The sequence below is a fragment of the Gracilinanus agilis genome, chromosome 2, assembly GCF_016433145.1.
Source record: "Gracilinanus agilis isolate LMUSP501 chromosome 2, AgileGrace, whole genome shotgun sequence".
NCBI lineage: Eukaryota > Metazoa > Chordata > Mammalia > Didelphimorphia > Didelphidae > Gracilinanus > Gracilinanus agilis.
Window position 1 is genome coordinate 85,545,490 of NC_058131.1, and position 22,809 is coordinate 85,568,298.

The following is a 22,809-nucleotide window of genomic DNA, read 5'->3' on the forward strand; positions in this document are numbered from 1 at the left end:
GATAAGCTGGAGAGAGGGAGGAAGGGATGGGACGTGAGGAGAAAAGATTCAAAGGAGAAAGAAAAGTGAAGAGATGAGGCATTCAAAGCGAGGGACGAAGAGGGAGAAGCCAAAAAGGAAGGCAAGCTGAAGGAGGTGGTGTGGAGAAGAATGAGGGGAAATGGGTTAGGAGGAAGGAGGAGAAAGTGGGAAAGAAGAGGATGGGAGATTGCATTTGGGGGGAAACGAGGAGGGGTGGGAAGTGAGGTTGGGAAGAGATAAAGAAGAGGGGAGAGGGAGGGAGAGAGGAGTGAAGAGAAGGGAGGGGAGACCGTGGGAGCGAGATTGGGGGCGGGTGGGGAACGAGGGAGAGAAAAAGAGGGAGGGAGAGAGGGAGTCGAGAGGGAAGCAAAGTGCATTGTGTCTAACTGCAGCGGCGGCAGCGGCGGCGGCGGCGCCGGAGCCCAGCTTGTGGGTCGGCGCGGCGGCGGCGGCGGCGGCAGTGGCGGCTGTGGCTGCAGTCCTGGCCCGGGCCCCGGCCCCGGCCCCGCCGCGGACGCGAGTGGAGGCGAGGCACGAGAGGCAAGAGACACACGAGAGGCAGGCAAGCTGGCGAGACGAGGGATGGAGCCACGGGCGCTCATCACGGCGCTTAGCCTGTGTCTGAGCCTCTGCTCTCTGGGGCTGCTCGTCACGGCCATCTTCACCGACCACTGGTACGAGACGGACCCTCGGCGGCACAAGGAGAGCTGCGAACGGAGCCGCGCGGGCGCCGACCCCCCAGATCAGAAGAACCGTCTCATGCCACTGTCCCACCTGCCGCTGCGGGACTCGTCCCCACACGGCCGCAAGCTGCTCCCTGGCTGGCGCAGCCCCGCGGCCCCTGAGGCGGCGTCGGCCGGAGGAGGAGGCGCTGGCAGCTCCGGTGGCGGCGGTGGCGAGAGCGGTGGCAGTAGCGGGGGCAGCAGCCGTGGCGCCGGGCGGCCGGAGGACGAGCTGCTGCTGCTGGAGCACTGGCGGTCCCTCCTGGGGCTCGGCGTGCTGGAGTCCGAATGTGGCCGCCCGCTTTTCGCCACCTACTCTGGCCTCTGGAGGAAGTGCTACTTCCTAGGCATCGATAGGGACATTGACAACCTGATCCTCAAAGGTGAGGTGGCAGCGCCGCGGGGGAGGGGGCTGCTCTAGACTCCGTCTGCCCCCATCCTCACTCCTAAGGGCAGGAGGGAAGCGGGAGGTTCGCAGTGGCCCTTTGGACAGCTCCCCCGGACAGTGCGCACTCTCCGCGTCGGACCTCTGGGTCTGGGCAGGGGCAGAGTGTGGGCAGGCGGGACGTAGCTCCTGCTCGCATCCTCACCATCCCTTTCTCCCACTCTTTTCTCTTTCAGATTCTTTCCACCTGTCCAGTCCCTTCTCGATCCTTTCCTTCCCCTTTTGCACTCTTCGGCTCCCCTTTCCTTTTCTTTCCGTTTTCCCTCGTTTTTCTTCCTCCAAGATCCCTCATTCTGCTTTTGCCTCCCAAATCCCTTTCCCCCCCTCACCCCCTGCTTTTGCCTTTCTCCCCCTTCTTATCCATCCTCCTCTTCTCTATCTGTCTTTGTGTGTGCATGTCTGTCTTGGTATACATGTGTACGCCTTGTCTGTCTACCTCTCTATTCCATTAGTGACCATCAAAAACACCTTCCAACTCGGTTTCTTCCACAACTTGTGCTTTGCTTTAGAATGCTTTTAGAGTATAGGTTTCCTCTTGTATGAAAAGTGGTGCAAACCCCGGAGGGGACAAACCGGCATTCTCTCGGTCTGCATGCTGTATTGGGCTTTGACTGAACTGCTGCCCTCATTGCAGCCAGTGGAAGCTAATGGAGAGCAATAATACAAAAGAAGCGTTCCTCCAAAAGGAGGTTAGAGCTACCAATGTACAATATTCAAGGAATTTGCAGCTTAGATCCAAAGTGCCGGTAATTCATTGGTTGCAGGCAAGATATAGCAGCCCATATGGCAGATACTAACACCTACTTTTCTAAGGCTTTCTGATGAATCACCACACCAACTGTAGTGCCTAGGCACACCAGGGTGAGCTAAAGATAGAATCAGCCATAACCCTTTTAAGGTAGAATTTGAGCACTTGAAATTTTATTAACACCTTCCCTCTCTTGAGAACATGCTTCTCTTCTGATCTTATGTCACTGATGTTTTAAATTTTGTTTTTGTTTTCAGGAAGGGACCAACGACTTAAATAGTAGCAGTAAGCTTATCAAAAAATCTTCAAAACACCTACTTAAAAGCCTGAAACTGTTGGTGTACTTTAAAAGTTTTCACAGCAATCAGATTCCTGTAAACACTTTGTTTTAGTAGTAGGTGTATGTTTCCTGTATTTTTAGAATTTCTTGTTTAATATTGAAAAATTTCCTGAACTTTTAGAAATAAAAGAAGCCTTTTTCATATTGGTACAACATTAGGGAAGAGCAAACACTCAGAAATCAGTTCATTTTAATATTCTAGACCCCTTCCATAACTTATAAACAAACAAACAGATTTGTATCCAGCTATTGCTTGAAATGAGATTGGATAGAAAGGAGAAGTTAATAATGTGTTGGCCTTCAGAGTGATGCAAGTTGCCACATTTCTCATTTCTCAAACATGTCAACTTCCCCTTTCCCAGAGCTAACTCAGCTGGATACTGCCATCAAAATCTGCCAGTGCATGGAAAGACTCCAACTCTTTTCATGAAGGTCTGAGACAATAACCTCTTCTGGGAAGTATACCTTTTTTACCCTTCTAACTAGCATCCAGATATGATTTCATCTCATAAAGAGGCTGCATAATTAATTTTGATCATAGCATAGCACATGGAAAAAGGTGGTTTGAAGTATTTGTCCACTCAGCTATAGAACATCACTGAGACAAAGCAGTTGCAAAAGCTAAGCAGTGTGGTCTTTCTTTGGAGATGATAATGCTGCATTTCCTTATACTTCTCAACCCCTTCCCTCCCACTCTGCTCTAGCAGGTGCTTTTCTCTTTCCCTCTAAGTTATAGCCTCACCAGTATTTGAGTATTAGCAGGGCAGAGTTCAGATCTAAATAGGGTGAATAGGAACACCCCCAGGATCGTTTAACCCTCCTCCCCTACAATAGACTTTAAAAAGTATAGTGGTTAATTGAGACACAAAACTACTTGGCACTGATACTGACTCATTTGTAGGAATGCTGTATTCCCCCAGTAAAATGGAAACTCCTTCAGGGGGAGGGAATTGTTTTCGCCTTCATGTCGCCATCCTTGCTCATAGTAGGTATTTAATGAATCTTTGCTGAATTGAATTGGATTAGCACTCTGGGATCTTAGAATTGGACAGGAACTCAGAGATCATCTAATCCAACCCACTGCAGGAATCCCATCTACTAACATAACTGACAGATGGTCATCCATCTTCCAGTGATGGAGAGCTCAATGGTTCTTACAAAGCAATCCATTTATGCTAGCAAAACCACTCAAAATTTTCTAGATAAAATCCATTCTATATGACTGGATACTTTTAGATTGCTTTCAAGTCAAAATTGGGTAGGCTCTATTACATTGATGATATTCACAGAATTCTGTGTATGGCATGGGGAATAAAGAAATGATTATTATAGTCCTGGCTCTGCCATCAACTAATCATATATGTTTGGGCAAATCATTTAATTTCTTTGTGCCCCAGCTTCTTCATCTGTGAAGTGAGAGAATTGGGGTTTTCTTGGCAAAGATACTAGAGTGTTTTGCCATTTCCTTCTCCAGTTCATTTTACAGATAAGGAAACTGAGGTAAATAACATTATGTGACTTGCCCAGGATCACACCACTAATAAGTGTGAGGTAAGATTTGAACTCAAGTCTTCCTGACTCCAGGTCTGTTGCTCTATCCAGTGTGCCGTCTAACCAACAAAGAATTGTCCTAGACCATATCTAAGATTTTTACAGGACTAACTCTATACCTTGTGTAATTATGTCTTTGTGATGTTAGTTTCAATGGAAAGCACAGTGGTAGAGGAAGAAGGAGAAAAAAGGAAACCTTTTTTAAAAAAGAGATAACTGAGTGTCAGGGGAAGATAATAATTCCGAGAGGCACAGACAAGGATGGACTGTATTGAAGGCATCAGAGAGAGCATATAAAATGGGCAGAGATAAGAAATTAAATGTTGAGTTCAGAGGATAACTACTAATCCAGTTTGGCTGGAACACAAAGTCCATGAAAGGGAATACAAGGAATGGAAGAAGATAGTTTGGAAACACATTATGGAGTGTGATAATTGGTGGAACTTAATTGTTAGGCTGAGCTTCATTTAAAAAAGGAATGAAAACTTGAGAGGTAAGAAAAAAAGTCTGGCATGATCTTCCCCAGCTCATTTCTGTCATAAACCAACTGGGTGATATTGGAAGTCAACTGAATTCTCTGGACATTTCCTAGAGAAAGAGATTGAAGTAGATAATGGATAAAAATGCCTTTTAGCTTTAAAGTTCAATGAATAATAATGGTGAATTCAATGTATTTTATTTAGGCTGAGACCTTTTGTGCTAATATGAGTTAAGGATTTTTTACTTTTAATTGTTGCTAACTGATGTTAATAGATGTTATGTAGTTTTCTTTCTTTCTCTTTTTCTAAAGTAAAAATACAAGGATGTAGAATTATCATTTTGATGGTGTCTCGAATTCATGTCTGTAATGACTTCTTCCATCCCCATTAGTTAGCAACATATTTGTAAGATGCAGTATTAGATTGTTTCTTGGGACAAAAGATTAAAAGACTTGACTATTGCCATATAGATAGTATACTGTAGAGGCAGTACTAAATCAGTCTCCCTACCTCCATCACTGACCTTCTATCCACTTTTCCTCATTGTCTTAATGAATTATATATATAAAAAAAAGAATGACATAATGACTAAAGAACGAGATCGCTTTTCTGGACTCAGGCTTTTTTTTTTTTTCACTTTTACAACTAACATTTCTTGATAATTGACAAGTGGTATAAGATCCTGATTCCATTTTGGCATGTTAAATGTGAGTAGTGGTATGCACCTACTTCATAAAAAATGCATGCAAAAAGATTTCACAGTACCCATCTCAGCTGGGAAATTGCTTAGGTTATTGTCACTTGTTGCCTCTTTCTTCTCAGTCTTGAACTAGTCTAGTTCTAGAGGTAAAGGGATTCTGGCAGGGAGTAATCCCGAAAGATCTGTCCAGGAGCTGAAATTCTGCTCATATGATATGAATGTATCTTGGTAATTTCTTGGAGCCTGGACTCATTCTAAAGACAAGTAATAGCAGAGCATACCAGACTGGCCTTAGAATAAATGTGGATTTCCAAGAAAATTGTAGATATTGGCTCAAACATCTTGAATGTCTTGTATGTTGGAGTGGATAAAATCAAGGATATATCCATGGCATCAGTTGTGATAATCTTCAATCCATGACAGGAAGAAGATGGGGATTAATGATGGTTCTGTGCAAGGCAAGAACTCTAGGGTCTATTTCAAAAAAGGTATGCACAAAATGAGCTAGGCTGAGTCAGTGACGTTGAGTCAGGCAATGTCTCTAAGGAAGCTAATGAGAAGAAAACAATGAACATGAACACTTTTGCAAAGATATCTTATATAGTATATGAGAAGAAAGCAGTAACAAATTTCTTAAAATTCTAGAGAGTTTATGGGTTGGTTTTTTAAGCAATGGAGTTTAATAATTCCTGGGTCCCTCTCCAGCAGCTGATTATCTTTTGTCCTCCATTTTCTTTAACTACACATATGTCTATAAACTTAAAAAGCTGAATTTCTAAACTTAATTCTGAGACAAATGAAACATGACTTAGAGAGTTACAAAAATTTTGGCAATGATACAGGATGAAATCAATAACAAAATAGAAATCAATTACAAAAATGGAGACTATCAATTTGACAGATAATATATTTACATGTAAATAAAATGTTTAATATGTATATATAATATATTAACCAAAATATTCTTAATCCATAACAGTAAAGTATTGAAAGTTCTGAACTTTTATGAGTAGAAATAAATAACAACTAGGCAGTGCCATGGGTTGAACACTAGGTCTGCAGTCAGGAAGACCTAAGTTCAAATTCAGTCTTAAACACTTATTAGCTATGTGACCTTGGATAAGTCACTTAACTTGTGTCCTCAATTACAAAATGGGGATAATAATGGTACCTACCTATCAGGGTTGTTGTGATGATCAAATGACAAGATATTTGTAAAATGCTTAGTACAGTGCTCACCACATAGTAATGTCTTAATTTAAATTAAGGTAAATGAAGGCACAAGGTTCCAAGCATATACAATTTGTTGATAAGGCTAGAAAAGAACTGAAATTTTTCCTGAGTGAGGCAAGAGATCCCAAATCAGGGAAGACAAATCATTTTTACAGACAAAAGAAGGAGCATTGAAAAAAAGAAAGCAATATCATAGATGGGGACAACAATATAATTGGTTACAAACCCTGGATCATCATAGGTATGAGGAACAATATGACTGAGTAGAAGTTGGGAATGAGAGGCTAGCAAAAACCTCTCCTTCCATTCTGTTGCTAAGAAATGTCCTTGTTTGGGTCCACCTACAGGGACAGTTTATCAATAGTGGATCACACAATTTGGATAACAGACCAGATTCCCTGGTATCCACCTTCATCCTTGAAGGATAACAGATTTCCTTGAGGCAAGAATTTAACAGTGATTAGCTGGAATACTGAATTTCTAAACTTAACATAACTTAGAGACAATGAGTGATTTACAGGAAAGCTGTATTTCCAAACTTAATTCTGAGACAAATGAAACATGACTTAGTCAGTTAGGAAAATGTCTGCAGTGATACAGGATGAAATCAATAACAAAATAGAATCAGTTACAAAAATGGAGACAATATCAATTTGATTTTCTCAGTGAACACTTAATAAATGCTTATTTCCTTCCTTCCTAGAAATGCATAATCTTAGAGTTAGAAAGGACTTTGAGGTTATTTAGTTTATCTTTTGACTCAATGAAGAATTTCCTTCTCCAACATCTCTAACAGATGGCACATATAGTCTCTTCTTGTAACTAGTAATAAGGAAATTGCTATTTCTCAAGATAGTCTATTTTAATTTTTAGACAACTCTTGATGTCTGAAAGTTATTTGTTATGTGGAATTGATATATCATTTAAACAAACCTCTGTAGTTTTAAATTTTTTCATTCATTTTTATTTTTGCCTCCCTAAAATCTATAAGGCTTACTTATCCCAGGCTATCTCTGCCCTATATGTGCTTCCAATTATTATCTAACATGCTATGTCCCCTTTTTAGAAACTTTTACTTTCTGTCCTAGTAATAGCTCCAAGACAGAAGGGCAAGGGCTAGGAAAATGAGGTTAAGTGACTTGCCCAGGATCACACAACTAGAAAGTGTCTGAGGCCAGATTTGAACCTAGACCCTCCCTACTCCTGGCCTGGCACTTTATCCACTGAGCTCCTAGTTGCCCCATTTCTGTCCCTTTTTCTAGAAATCTCTTAACTGGAAACCTCAATTTTACAAATTTCCATGGAAATTTCCAGGACCTATGTTGTACTCAAGCAGACCTTACCACCCAGTCCTTAACATCTCTCTGCCTGTGACATCTGAGATAGGAAAAAAATTAGACATACCCTTTCCTTCCGTGTAAAAGCCATGGGAACCTATTAATTACTTTTCTGGTAGGTGGATTGCCCAGTGTATGAATAACGATTGCAAGTGAAATTGTCCCAGGAGCTGTTGGGTGTCATGTCAGTCTACGTTATTAAGAAACCCTGGTATGGAGGATAAAGTACTGAGGCATCTTGCCCATAGAACTAGGAGGAGTCACAAAAGGTTGTCATGATCTGGATGTGCCAGTTCTGGAGGCTAGCTTCCAATAGTACCATACTTGATCTTCCTTCTGTCATGGCCTGAAGATCATGATATCTCAGACCCAGAGCCCTTCTTGGTCATAGCCTTGCATGCTTTCTCCACCCCTTTCTCTACTGCCAAGGACATCCTTGATTATTTATCCTGCCCCCCTCTCCTCCCAAGGGAGCCTCATGTCAGTTTAGATGCATCTGCACTAAAGGTTTCTTGCTTTCAGCAAATAGATCTGCTTCTTTTGGGAAAGGCTCTAGTTTTCAAAGTAGCTGCAAAAGTCTAATTCATTTAGAATCCCTTCCTTTGTCATTTCTAATTTTGCCTTTTACAGTAAGGGATGGAAGTCCATGAATAGATTTCAGAGAGTCCATAAATTTGAATGGGAACAATACAGTAACTTTATTTCAATATAAGTGGTTTCTTTCGTAATCCTATATATTTTACTTTATGGATTAAGAAAAAATTCTTCTGAAAAGGACTTCAGAGACTTCCCTAGACTGTCTCCAAAGAGGTTCATGGCATGAGGTTAAGAACCTCTGATCTGGAAGAACATAGACTAAGTCTATTTTCTCTGGTTGTTACTTTGTTAAGATTCTTGAAGCTCACTCTCCTTCATCTTCCTTAAACTTAATTACTCCAATTCCTTTGACTATTTTTCCTATGACATAGTTTCTAATTTGTTGGGATTATCTTCCAACTAGTGAGAATATGGACAAATATTACATAGGAGAAGAAGGCATGGATGAGTTGCAATAAGTACTGACAAGATCATTGAAGTAATATAGATGGATGATTTCTAAAACTCTCATCATCCAAGTGGTCCTCATCTGGACTCATTTTAGCTTGTCAATGTATTTTTTAAAATATGCTACTCCAAACGGACCAAAAAAAACCCCAGATATGGTTGGGCTAGGCTAGGGGACAATGGAACTATTTTTTCTATCAATTTAATTAAAAATCTTGAAAAAGTATTTTTTTTTTTCAGTAATAGTTGGTGTTTCTTGTTCAGTGTCCCGGGCTACTCCATAGGAACTAACTAGGCACTGGCTTTTTTTTTTTATCAGCCAAAGCCAGAAACTGTTTCTGGAATACTTATTCCAAATGTCCTTGTATAAGTTGGTAGTTAATTGGAAGGTGACTCATGATTTGACCCTGAATTGCTAGGACTTAGAGCAAAACTGGCAGTTCTTTACTCCCCAAACACTTCCATTCTTTTGATCTGATGTTGAGATGGCCATGTCCTTAAGGGGGTTGAGAAGATTGTAAGATGGAATAGCAAGGGAGTTTGGGGAGTAAAGATTAAGTTCTTTCAGGGAAATGGTCATATGGCCAAAGTAGACATTAGGATATCAGGGAAGGACAATTATGGATTAAGGTTTTCACTCAGGAGACGGGATTTTAATGATGTTGAAGGTGAATGGTGAGGATGAACTATGAAGTATTAAAATACTAGTCCTTGTTGGGGAGCAGGCAGTCCATAGTGGAATTAGCCCTTATTTTCAGGCAAATGAACATATAGACTGGTAGACAATTAGAGAGAAAGTAAGTCAAGAAAATACAACGTAGATAATGCTTCTTTCAGGTGTATGGCAAATCAGCACTGTTAGCATTTCTGGATATATTACTAAGAATCAAGAGGTTAAAGAATTTTAGAAGAAAAAATTTGGAGAGGAAATTGAATCATTGAAGTAATGTTAGCATTGCTTCTTTCCAATCACATATATTTAATTTAAAATTAAAAATAGTCCATCAATGGTTATATACATGTATGTAGATAACTTATTTATATAAACCAAAATGTGAATAATTTATCATGCCCTGTAAGTTAAAAGAAAACCAACATTGTAGTTTTTTGTCCAACTGGCTTATATGTAATATCAGAAAATAAAGCTTGAAATACTGAATAGGTAATCTATAACTTGTCTAAATTATTTGTATTTGAATATTTTACTCAAATGCTCACCAAACTAGAAGTTTCATGACTATTTTAAAATCACGAATAGAAATATGTATATTTCTCTCTATATATATGTACATACACACACACACACACACACATATATATATAAACCTTTAAAAACTCTGTTGTTGATACATAAAGTGTGGTAGGGGAGAAAGATTTGTAAAGAGTTCACAAGATTTTCTCATCATTCTCCTAATGATTTATCTGTTTCTCCTGCTGTTTATTCTCTGTGAAATTAATAGTCTGTGCAGGACAGCCAGACTTAGTCCTGGCATATAAATAAATGTCAAAAATCATACAAGAGTCCTTGAAAGATGTAACAACAGAGGTAACTTTGTTCTATGACACATTGATTATTACTATGAAGTGAGGCATGAAATAGGGAGGGAGACAGATGCTCACCTAAGGTGTTCACCACTGTCATGGAAGCTCAGAAGGGTGCCCAGATCAAAGAGGGATTCCCTATAGATAGTGAGATCCTTCAGATGTTTCTGTCTGCTGATGACATTGTGCTGCTGGCATCAAGCCCTGGAACATTGTAGAACTTCCTAAATTAGATCTATAATCACGCAAATGAATTTGGCCTGATTATCATCAAAGGAAAAATCAAGTGCACCGAGAATGCTTGTTGAACAGACTCTTAATATGCAATTGGATGGACAAACTTGAAAACTCATCTTGGGGTATATACCTCTTGGATGTATACGAGGCAAGTGGACAATGAGCTGGGCCCAGAATTGAACAGGAAGAGGAGATCATTTGCCTTCAGGAAATATTACAGGCCTTTTCACAAGCCTTTTCTTAAAGCAAAGGCTCATCATTTAATCAATATTTTAAAAAATAATAATGTAAAGATAGAGTTGATTACTTGGAGGATTCAGGTAAACTTTATCCTAGAGACCTGTAATTCAAAAAGATAAGCCTTGCTTGCTTTCTAAAACCCTCAAATAATCAACTTACTCTCACTCAAACATAGTTGTCACTTTCAATGATGTCTCCCATTAAGTTAAAAAAAAAACAAACCCATCGCATTGGCCATATTTCCCCAGACATTCCTCATTCTATACCCAGAGCTCATCAACTCTCTGTTGGGAGAGAAACATGCTTCACTGAAAGTAATGAAAGATATATATATATATATATATATGTATATATACACATATATGCACACACATGTACATATGTATGTATGTATGTATGTGTGTATGCATGTATAAAATAAACTTTCTTGCCATGATGTTGTATAGCTGTAGACCAAGAAATACAACAGTGTCCAAAGAAATGAAGATAGTGATCATGGACAGGGATTGGAGAGACACGTGAAATGTGTGAGTAGAGGGCCATATGTTCCATGTTTTTTACAAAATTCAATTTTATTTATTTTTAGTTTCAAATTCCCTTTGCCCTCCCCTCCCCAACCATTGAAAAGGCATAAAAAACAATGCTCATTACAAAATTGTGAAAATGTGCAAAACAAATTCCTGAATTAGCCATTTTGAAAGAAAAATAAAGAGAAGAAACAGTCTTCTATCTGCACTCTGAGTCCAATGGCTATCAACTTGGAGAGCGGGCAGTATATTTCACAAATCCTTTGTAATTCTGGTTGTTGTGTTGTGTTGATCAGAGTTATTAAGTTTTTCAATGTTAACTATCTTTAAAATATTGCTCTTATATAAATTATTCTCTGGTTCTCCTAACTTCGCTTTATAACAAGTCATACAAGTCTTCCCAGGTTTCACTAAAATGTTATCATCATTTCTTACTACAGAACAGTAACCTATCTCATTCATTTATCATAATTTGTTGAGCCATTCTCTATTTGGTGAGTAGCCCCTTAATTCTTTGTCACCATGAAAAGAGCCATTATAAATATTTTCATACACATGGGTCCTTTTCCTCCTTCTTTGAACTCTTTTTTCATCTTTCTTTGATATCTTTCACACATTCTAAATAAATGAGAAGCAAGGTAAAGTATGTCATTAGAGAAATGTGACAAAGAGAGAGAGAGAGACAGAGAGACAGAGAGAGAGACAGAGAGACAGAGAGAGAGACAGAGAGACAGAGAGACAGACAGACAGACAGAGAGAGAGAGAGAGAGAGAGAGAGAGAGAGAGAGAGAGAGAGAGAGAGAGAGAGAGATCAGCTGTACATGTAGCAAGAGCTAAGATAACTAATAAATAGCTTCCTATGGTATCTAGGGAATGTCAAGATAATGTGAGGAAGTTTTCTACCACACCAGGTGGATATCTTAGAGGGACAGATTTCTGAACAGATTCAGAGTTTCATGAACTAGAGTTGCTCAGAATTGAATTATGTATAGGTTATATTGTTCTTTGTTGGTGAGGCTGTCCACATCAATGAGACTACAGATACGTTGGAGTATCACAGTAGTGATTTTACAGATGACAAGGCAGGTGCCATTGCTAGCCCATTAGATGACAAAGTCAGTTTCAATATATGTTGGCTAGTTTAAAAGTTGAATTAAATCTAGTAAATTGAAATCTAATAGATAGAAATGTAAGTTGGGCTAAAAAAAAATCACCTTCACCAGGGCAAGATAGTAGAGTCATAACCAGATAGAAAGTCATCTGAAAAAGATCTTGAGAATTTTATGAACTTCATCACAGTAATATGACTCCCCCCCAAAAACTCGTATGATCTTAGACTCTTTTAAGAAAAGTAAAGTCTCTAAGACTAGGGTGCTAGCAATTGTCTTTCTATTTTCTGCCTTCATTGGGCTCCTTCTTTCTGGATTATTGTGCTTGGTTCTGAGAGCCACATATCAGGAAGAATATGGATAAGCCTGCCATATCTGGTTGAACGTATGACTCCTTCATCTGTCACCTCTGTCCCTTTCTCTCCATTCACACAGCTAGTGTACCTTCATTCAGGTCCTTATTTCCTCTTGCCAGATCTAGGAATAGGATCCATACTGGTCTCCCAGTTTAGATGGGATATAAGGAAACTGCCAAACAATTAGACTTATCTAATAATGGAATGAGTTGTCTCAACAAATAATGGGTTCTCTCTCACTGGAGGTCTTCAATAAAGACTGGATGACTATTCGTTAGGTATATGATAGAGGGCATTCTTATTCAAGTATGGCTTTTACTAGATAGTGTCCATAGCACATTTCTCTGAGAGTCTATGACTTAGTGAGACTCGGCACATGAATTTGTCTCTGCTCCACTTCTTACATTACATGAAGTATCAAAAGTAGCCTCCCCCACCGCATAGAACATCTGACATAGATCATGTCTTATCCAGGTGTGTAGTTTCATCTGAACTACTTCTGGTTGAGGCTGAAAACACACAATTGGATGTTTCTTTCTTTTTTTGTATGTGAATGCTTCAACACAATATATTTATGAAGTTAACAAAGTAAGGAGTTTCTTATTTATTAAGTCATCTTGGACATCAGTCAATCAATAAATATTTATTAAGTGCCTACTACATGCCACGCACTGTGCTAAGCACTGGGCACGATGCAGGAAATAAAAACAATTCAAACATTTCTTCAGTTCTTATTTTCACAGAAGAATTGAGATTTCAAATTAGGCTTTAAACACACACAAAAAATAGAAATTGCTTTAAACGATTATGTGAACATATTCACCAGAATCACTGACATTTCATTCTTTTTTACTTTGCGGATAACATTTAGCTTCAAGGGAAAAAAATGTTTCCTACGTCACAGATTGATTAGATACATATAGTTTTTTTTTGCTACTGATTCTGGCTTTTTCACAGCTCAGATTTCTTACATTCTACAAGACAGACTCTCTCTCACTCTTTTTTTAAACTCTTACCTTCCATCTTTGAATCAATACTCTGTACTGGGTCTAAGGCAGAAGAGTAGTAAGGGCTGGGCAATGAGGGTTAAATGACTTGCTCAGAGTTACACAACTAGGCAATGTCTAAGGCTAAATTTGAGCCCAGGACCTCCCATCTCTAGACCTAGAGATCTCTAGATCTCAATCTACTGAACCACCTACCTGCTCCCCAGGAGACAGACTCTTTATAATTTGGGGTACTCTTTATTGTAGTGGGAGACAAACTTCTGAGGAGCAGAAACATTTCCAACTATGTCAACTACTATTTAAAATAACTAATACAGAGGGACAGCAGAGATAGGGCATTCATTGCATCAGGAAGACAGTGGGTAAAGCGCTAGACTTTAAGTCAGGAAGAATTGAGTTCAAATCCAGCATAGTTACTAGCTGTGTGACTATGCCATTTAATCTCTCTAAGTCTCAATTTCTATGTTTCTAAAATGCAGTTAAGGGAGGAACCTATTTCACAGAGCTGTGAGGATCAGAGGAGATAAATAACATGTATAAAGCATTTTGTAAACTTTAAGACTCTGTATAAATTCCAGCAACTGTTATTATTTATGACGATGATAATGAACTAACTGTGTGACTATGGACAAGTCACTTAATCTCTCATCATCCCAAGGAGCTACCTAAGACTGTGAGGATCAAATCAGATAATTGTAAAGCACTTAGCACAGTGCCTGGCACATAGTAAGCACTATATAAACATTATCATTGTTATTTACATTTCAGAAGAGTTGCTAATCTCTATCAGAGAGAAAAAAATGAAATCATCCATACAGACAAAATAAAAAGGCAGATCTCCATTATTGAAAGTGAAGCAGAAGCCTGGCAGTGAATTTATCAAGGGAAGCAATGGGAATGTCAAGTTTGACTCATTTGGACCCAAACCTTTTTTCCCCTTCTTAATTATTTCATTAATTCAGGGAACGTAATTGTGACTGGTTAGACTAGGTTTAATTTCCTATCTATTTCTCTCCCATTAGCAGAAGAAAGTCACCATCACTATTCTCTAATGATTTGCCCTTCTGATTGTAATGATTCTTATCATAATAAAGGCATTTGTATTATTAGAGAAATCGATTTTCTTCTCCAAACTGGCAACTGGTGATTTCAGCTCTCCTTTGTTTTCACCTCGTGAATTCCTGGGTTTGAAAATGATTGTGGTGATTAATCTGCTTTAATGCAAGATTTAACTGAAGTTCTTGGAGCACGAGAGGCTGAGGCTGTCGAAAGCTGACAGCCTTTGTTTCCTGCTGAATAACAGGAATGTACTCACTGAACTCCATCTTCCTTGTAACCCAGCCAGATGAGCTGATTGCAGACCAAACAATAATGTTATGGGTATACCAACAGAGTGAAAAAGAGCACAATAGTACAAACTACATTTTAGATTCAGTTATCAGGAATTACTCAGAACAGATTGGATTTATCTTTTGTAATTTATTGAGTATTTCCCAGTATACTGGAAGTTCTTTACATTTTGCCTGTAGAAAAAAAAAACAGTCAGTTTGAATTATCCCCTCGAGACCCAAAGGGATACTATTAATATCTTCTGAGTATGAAAGGAGTATGTACTGCCCTTCTATTTCTTCCAGTATCCTCCCTTCCATGCCCTACTTCAGAGGGAGCTGAGGGGCCAACTTTGGAGTCAAGACGACTTGGATTCATGACCCGTTTCTGATGCTTATTGATTATGTGATCATGGAAAAGTCACTCTCAGGAACCTTTCTAAGACTATAAGCCACAGAAGGAACTCCATGCTGGGAGTTCCCCTCATCAATAAAATTACAAGTATGTATCTCTTCTAAAGGAAAAAAAATGAGGAAGAAGGAGAAATTCTAATAATATAATTGGGAAACTTTGCATATAGAATTTATGCCATTAAAAAAATCTAATATTAGTTGACTATGCTATAAGATAATAATGTAGCTATATAGTCTGGTCATGAAAATAAGAACACCTAGAGGGACAAAAGAATCAGGAAAATCATGCCTCTTCTCCTTTAGCTCTATTTTGTTCTTTTTTTTAAACCCTTACTTTCTATCTTAGTATTAGTTCTAAGACAGAGGAGCAGCAAGAACCTAGCAGTTGGGGTTGTGACTCACCAAGTATCACACAATTAGGGAGTGTCTGAGGCTAGATTTGAACCCAGGTCCTCCTGACTCTAGATTTGACACTTTACCACCTAATAGCTCTAGCACTACTCCCATTTTTCTTAATTTTTAAGGACTTTGTATTTGTGGAAGAACATGAGTGTTTGCCTCAATAACTCAATAAATAAAAATATTTCCGGATGATTAACTTTTGTGGCCTTTCTTTATATATCTAATAGCACAGTGTGTGGCACATTTTGTTCATGGCCGACTCTTCATGACCCCCTTTGGAATGTTCTTGGCAAAGATACTGGTGTGGTTTGCCACTTTCTTCTCCAAGCTCATTTTCCAGATGAGGAAATTGAGGCAAACAAGGTGAAGTGACTTGCCTAGGGTCACACAGCTAATAGATGTCTAAGACTGGATTTGAACTCTGGGAGATGACTCCAGACCAGGTACTATCCACTGTGCCACCTAGCTGCCCCAATAAATGCTGACTAACTGAAAGGTACAAGGGTATATACTCCAAGTATGAATTTGTTTCAATTTAGTGACTTCTTGGACAGTAAACTTGTAAATATGACAAGCAGGACAAGAGACCTATATTGGTAAAAGTGGATAATACCATCATATATTTTGGGAGTTGAGTACAATTTCTGTTGGCTCCACAATTCTAGAAAATGCTTAGTCTAAACTGTGACATGATTATAGCCTTTTGACCCCCATTAGGACATTCACTGAATGTTCTTCTCATAGTTAAAACAAGAAAATTGATCAAATGTCATATCGTTTTCAAAGTGTGAAAAAGCTTTCCCAGTGAAGCCGAAGACAAAGTGCAATAAGAACATAATTGTGAGTCCTGTGGTAATAGAGTGGCAGTGAAATGTGAAGGCGGTTTGTGCACACAGAGCCCCTGGTTCTTGGGAATTGCTTATCTCAGGTGGTTTAGCCCTCCCTTACTCCCGGCATCAGTATTCAAGTGCCTCCACTTAACTTGACTGTCAGACAAAGGGAGAAGATTTGAAAGCAGATAAACTAACATATGTTGAAAAGCTAAAGTGAAAAATTGAACCAAAGAAAAGAGAATAAAAGTGGTGAGGACTAAAGTGAATCTTCTGGGAACACATTGGCTTTTCTCCTCTAGGGAAAAAAATGGGTGGGGGGGGGGGAGACAATCATGCAAACAAACAGAAAAAATCCTTTAACTATTTATCAGTAGCTATTATGGTGATGTTGTGAGTTTTGATAGTGTTCTTGACATTGTAGAAAAACAGATACAAAAATTCCAGCAGAGATGTCAGCTCAAGGAGGGTTTAAGTCAGATATTTCTTTTTTCTCTCCTCTTGAAAGCTAACTCCCTCTCTGAAAAGAAAACTCAAATGGTAAGGAGAATGATAAGAAAAAAGGATGTACTTTTATGGTTTTTAAGAAAAAGGGAGTTTTTTTTTTTAAACAGGGCAGAGAGTCTTGATGTGAGACTGGAGAAACTTTTTAAATGGTGAGAAAATAGGAAATGAGTATAGAAGAAAGAAAAGGGGTGGTGGCATATTGCAGTAGGAGAAGAGAATGGTAAGAGGAATGAGATTAGGGACTCTAGTTCCCAAAGTGAAGTCATGGTAGCAGAATTTAATAGAATAAACATTAGTGAGTCACTGGCAGAAATTAACTGGTCTATAGGGAAGTCTGGGAAAGGATTAAAATTAAGTAATCTTGGATTGTTTTTTGGTTTTAGGATGGAGGGCAATAAAAAAAAACCTGGATGATATATTCATGTTCTCAGACTACATGGTTGCTTGTCAGGATTATATAAGAGTTACAATCAGAGAAACTGAGTCTAAGTCCTGCATGGGCTACAACTATCTGTGTGACTTTGGGCAGGTTATTTGAATTCTCTTCTTCATTTGGAAAATGAGAGGTTGTGGACATGTGGAGAGAGGGTGTTTCAGGGCAACTATGTAGCACAGTAGATAGAATTCTGGGACCTAGAGTCAGGAAGTCTTGAGTTCAAATCCAGCCTCAGACACTAACTAGTTGAGTGATCCTGAGCAAGTCACTTTTCCCTGTTTGCTTCAGTTTTCTCATCTGTAAAATGAGGTGGAAAAGAAAAAAGCAAACTAATCTAGTATCTTTACCAAGAAAACCTAAAGGGGTCAGTCAGAGTTAGACAAGACTGAAAACGATTGACCAACAATAAAGTACCTCTCAAGTCTCTTTCACCTCTAAACCTAGAATTTCTATGATCTAACAATACATTTTATAATGGGTTACAGGGAAGACCAAGCATTTCCTCCTCATGATCTCTTAGTTTAAATATTGGGAAACCTCTAGTATGGTTATAGCATTCTCCAGAGATGGTAGTATTCATGGAGCATCCCATTGTTTGGAAAAGGGAGTTGTCAAGTCATTCATTCAAAGAATGGTGGATTGTTGAAGAGAGTATGTCTTCTTTCCTGTCAAGTCTTTCCTTCATCTGCCTAAACATATCGAGTTTTTCCAAATGATTTTCATGTAACCTAACACTGAGGTCCTTCACCATCCTAATTGCCTTCCTCTGGGAGCTTCCCAGTTTCATACTGTCCTTTCTGAAAATATGGTGCCCAGTGCTAGGCACAATGATCCAATTGACTGATGAGGGCAGAGTAAAAAAGTCCTTTTCCTAATTTTGAACACTGCTCTTCTCTTAAGGATGCCCAAGATAACATTAGCTTCTTTTTGCCTTCTGTATATTACTATAGACACAAAACCCTCAGATCTTTTTTCAGACAGACTGCTATTTGACTCTCCCATCTTGTGTTTGCAAAACCTTTTTTTTTTAACCAAATGTAATACTTTATATTTATCCCTATTACATGTCATCTTATTAGATTTGACCCAGTTGTCTAGACTCAAGATATATTTGATCTCAATCCCTATGCAACATATTAGCTACCCCTTCAAGCACTGTGCTTCAGCCTCAGTTGATATATTTATTATATTATAGATATTTATGAATTTACTAAATTAATACACATTCATTATTTTATTTATTAACTTATTAATTCACTTTATCATGAAATCTCCAAGTTGGAATGGACCTCACTACTATGTGATATACCATGTATTAAAATAGGAATTGATATTATCTATTTTCATTCCTGGCTTTGAGTCAAGATCATATGGAAGACTGACAAATCAGGCAATTAATCAGGATAGTAGATTTATTAAGGTTCTAGAATCACAGGATTTTAGATTTGGAAGCTATTGTTAGGACATCATTTAATTCACCATAGATAGATGGATAGACAAATGGATAGGAAGGAAAGAAGGGCTACATACAAGCGTGCTAGAAATCAGGGAATATTGTTGGTAAACCTTCTGTATATGATCCAGAGATGGCTTGGAAGTGAAGTGATTGTTTGGATTTAGGCAAGTTAAGATGAAAGTCCAATTCTTAGAGTGAGGGTGGCTCTAGAGTTGGAGTCCAACTTCTCAATGGGGAGGAGGTGGGATATAAGGGCAATGGGACGTGGCATAGTCTGAAGATGATTGAAAAGGGAGATGAGGACTTGGATCTAGGCATATATCCAAATAAGAACCAATCTAGGTGGTTGCTACCTTATATAACTTCATTCCTATATCTGGGACAAGACAAAGCAGAAGATTAGAAGGTAGGCTCTTTTTCAGGATTGTAGACTTGTTAAAATCATGCTATCATAAGACCTGAGATTTGGATGGGGTGTCAGTGGACATTAATATAGTAGAACCTGTACTATTAGGAAATCTCCCAACAATATCACTGAGAAGTAGTCATCCATTGGTCATCTTTGTTTAAAGATCTCTAGCAACAGGGGAGCTAGGTGGCTTGGTGGACAGAGTAGTAGGTATGGAGATAGGAAGTTCTGGGTTCAAATCTAACCTCAGATATTTCCTAGCCATGTGGGCTGGGCAAGTCGCTTACCCTATTTGCCTAGCCCTTGACCTTCTATTTTAGATCTGTTACTAGGACAGAAAGTAAGAATTAAAAAAAAGTTCACTAGCAGCCCATTCCACTTTTGAATGACTCTTTTTGTTAGGAAGTTTTTCCTTCCATCCTCCTAGAATGTGTATGTTTTTTTAACTTAAATTCAATGCTCTTAGCTCTACCCTCAAGGTCAAAGAGAACTCATTTTCTCCTGCTTCCACATGGTAGTCTTTCAGACAGCTGAAGACAATTATCATGTGTTTATGTGTTTTGTAGGGAAATTCTTTTCTTCTTCTTCTTCTTCTTCTTCTTCTTCTTCTTCTTCTTCTTCTTCTTCTTCTTCTTCTTCTTCTTCTTCTTCTTCTTCTTCTTCTTCTTCTTCTTCTTCTTCTTCTTCTTCTTCTTCTTCTTCTTCTTCTTCTTCTTCTTCTTCTTCTTCTTCTTCTTCTTCTTCTTCTTCTTCTTCTTCTTCTTCTTCTTCTTCTTCTTCTTCTTCTTCTTCTTCTTCTTCTTCTTCTTCTTCTTCTTCTTCTTCTTCTTCTTCTTCTTCTTCTTCTTCTTCTTCTTCTTCTTCTTCTTCTTCTTCTTCTTCTTCTTCTTCTTCTTCTTCTTCTTCTTCTTCTTCTTCTTCTTCTTCTTCTTCTTCTTCTTCTTCTTCTTCTTCTTCTTCTTCTTCTTCTTCTTCTTCTTCTTCTTCTTCTTCTTCTTCTTCTTCTTCTTCTTCTTCTTCTTCTTCTTCTTCTTCTTCTTCTTCTTCTTCTTCTTCTTCTTCTTCTTCTTCTTCTTCTTCTTCTTCTTCTTCTTCTTCTTCTTCTTCTTCTTCTTCTTCTTCTTCTTCTTCTTCTTCTTCTTCTTCTTCTTCTTCTTCTTCTTCTTCTTCTTCTTCTTCTTCTTCTTCTTCTTCTTCTTCTTCTTCTTCTTCTTCTTCTTCTTCTTCTTCTTCTTCTTCTTCTTCTTCTTCTTCTTCTTCTTCTTCTTCTTCTTCTTCTTCTTCTTCTTCTTCTTCTTCTTCTTCTTCTTCTTCTTCTTCTTCTTCTTCTTCTTCTTCTTCTTCTTCTTCTTCTTCTTCTTCTTCTTCTTCTTCTTCTTCTTCTTCTTCTTCTTCTTCTTCTTCTTCTTCTTCTTCTTCTTCTTCTTCTTCTTCTTCTTCTTCTTCTTCTTCTTCTTCTTCTTCTTCTTCTTCTTCTTCTTCTTCTTCTTCTTCTTCTTCTTCTTCTTCTTCTTCTTCTTCTTCTTCTTCTTCTTCTTCTTCTTCTTCTTCTTCTTCTTCTTCTTCTTCTTCTTCTTCTTCTTCTTCTTCTTCTTCTTCTTCTTCTTCTTCTTCTTCTTCTTCTTCTTCTTCTTCTTCTTCTTCTTCTTCTTCTTCTTCTTCTTCTTCTTCTTCTTCTTCTTCTTCTTCTTCTTCTTCTTCTTCTTCTTCTTCTTCTTCTTCTTCTTCTTCTTCTTCTTCTTCTTCTTCTTCTTCTTCTTCTTCTTCTTCTTCTTCTTCTTCTTCTTCTTCTTCTTCTTCTTCTTCTTCTTCTTCTTCTTCTTCTTCTTCTTCTTCTTCTTCTTCTTCTTCTTCTTCTTCTTCTTCTTCTTCTTCTTCTTCTTCTTCTTCTTCTTCTTCTTCTTCTTCTTCTTCTTCTTCTTCTTCTTCTTCTTCTTCTTCTTCTTCTTCTTCTTCTTCTTCTTCTTCTTCTTCTTCTTCTTCTTCTTCTTCTTCTTCTTCTTCTTCTTCTTCTTCTTCTTCTTCTTCTTCTTCTTCTTCTTCTTCTTCTTCTTCTTCTTCTTCTTCTTCTTCTTCTTCTTCTTCTTCTTCTTCTTCTTCTTCTTCTTCTTCTTCTTCTTCTTCTTCTTCTTCTTCTTCTTCTTCTTCTTCTTCTTCTTCTTCTTCTTCTTCTTCTTCTTCTTCTTCTTCTTCTTCTTCTTCTTCTTCTTCTTCTTCTTCTTCTTCCTCTTCTTTTCCATCTCCAGTACTTTAACTAATATATTTATGACATTTCAAGTCCTTTCACCAATTTTATATCTTCATTTTATATGCTTTTCAGTTTCTCAATGTCCATCAAAAATGTAGAAAGTAGTTCCAATATTGAAGAAAATACTTCTGACTAGGCACAGTGCAATTGTATTATCCTTTTTTTTCCTGAATAGCATACCCCTATGAAGATAGGCTAAGATGATATTTATTTTTTTATGGCTACTATGTCACACCATGATACTTTGATTTCATTGATCATTAAACTCCCAGAGTTTTTCAACATAAAGTTTTTATTTAGCTTTGCCTACTCCATTCCATACTTTCTGTAGTTGACTTTTTGAACCCAAGTGTAAGATTTCATATTGTGTTGTTGTTTAGTTGTTTCAGTAATGTCTGACTCTTTGTGACTCCAATTGGAATTTCCTTGGCAAAAATACTGGAATGGTTTGCCACTTCCTACCTCCAGCTCGTTTTACAGATGAGGAAGCTGAGACAAACAGAGAGAAGTGACTTGCTCAGGGTCACACAGCTAGACCATGTCTGAGCCTGGATTTGCACTTAGATCTTCCTGACTATAGTCCTAACACTCTATCCACTGTACCACATAGCTTCCCGTTTCTATTCTATTTTTATTTAATTTCAGCTTGTTCAATTTGTTCTCTTGCTCTAATTTGTTGAGAGGTTTTGGATTCTGATTCTGACACCCAATATATTAGCTACCCCTTTGAGCTCTGTGTCATCTCCACATTCAAGGAACAGACTATCTATATCTTCATCCAAGTCAACAATAAATAGGTTGTAAGCTCAGGTCCAAGGACACATGCCTGAGGTACTTGCAGGGTCAATTCTCTAATTAGCTTGGAATCTCCCTGATTATGTTATAATCTAGCCCACTTCTCTTTATATTGTCTACAGGGATATCACAAAAGAATCTGTCAAATGTTTCCCTGAAACTCAGTTACACTTCATCTACAACATCACCCTGATCTATCAGATTAATTATCCTGACAAAAAAGGAAATGAGATTAGTCTGGCATGACTTAAAGGATCTATGCTGGCATTCAATCGTTACCACTTTCCTTTGCAAATGTTCACAAATCACCCCATTAGTAATTGTTATTGTTAAGTCATTTCAGTCA

At 38.3% G+C, this 22,809-nt stretch overlaps 1 protein-coding gene across 2 annotated transcripts in view; it reads left to right on the forward strand.

The window, feature by feature from the left end:
* The first annotated feature begins 564 nt into the window (after positions 1-564).
* TMEM178A (transmembrane protein 178A) overlaps positions 565-22,809 on the forward strand; it is a 91,704-nt gene continuing 69,459 nt past the window's right edge. The window contains exons 1-2 of one of the 2 annotated variants that reach the window (XM_044660635.1): positions 590-867; positions 991-1,126. In XM_044660635.1, coding sequence (XP_044516570.1) covers positions 604-867; positions 991-1,126 — 400 coding nt within the window. In that variant the 5' untranslated portion in view covers positions 590-603. Of the gene's footprint in view, positions 1,127-22,809 lie in introns of both variants that reach the window. The other variant, XM_044660634.1, reaches the window with a different exon arrangement.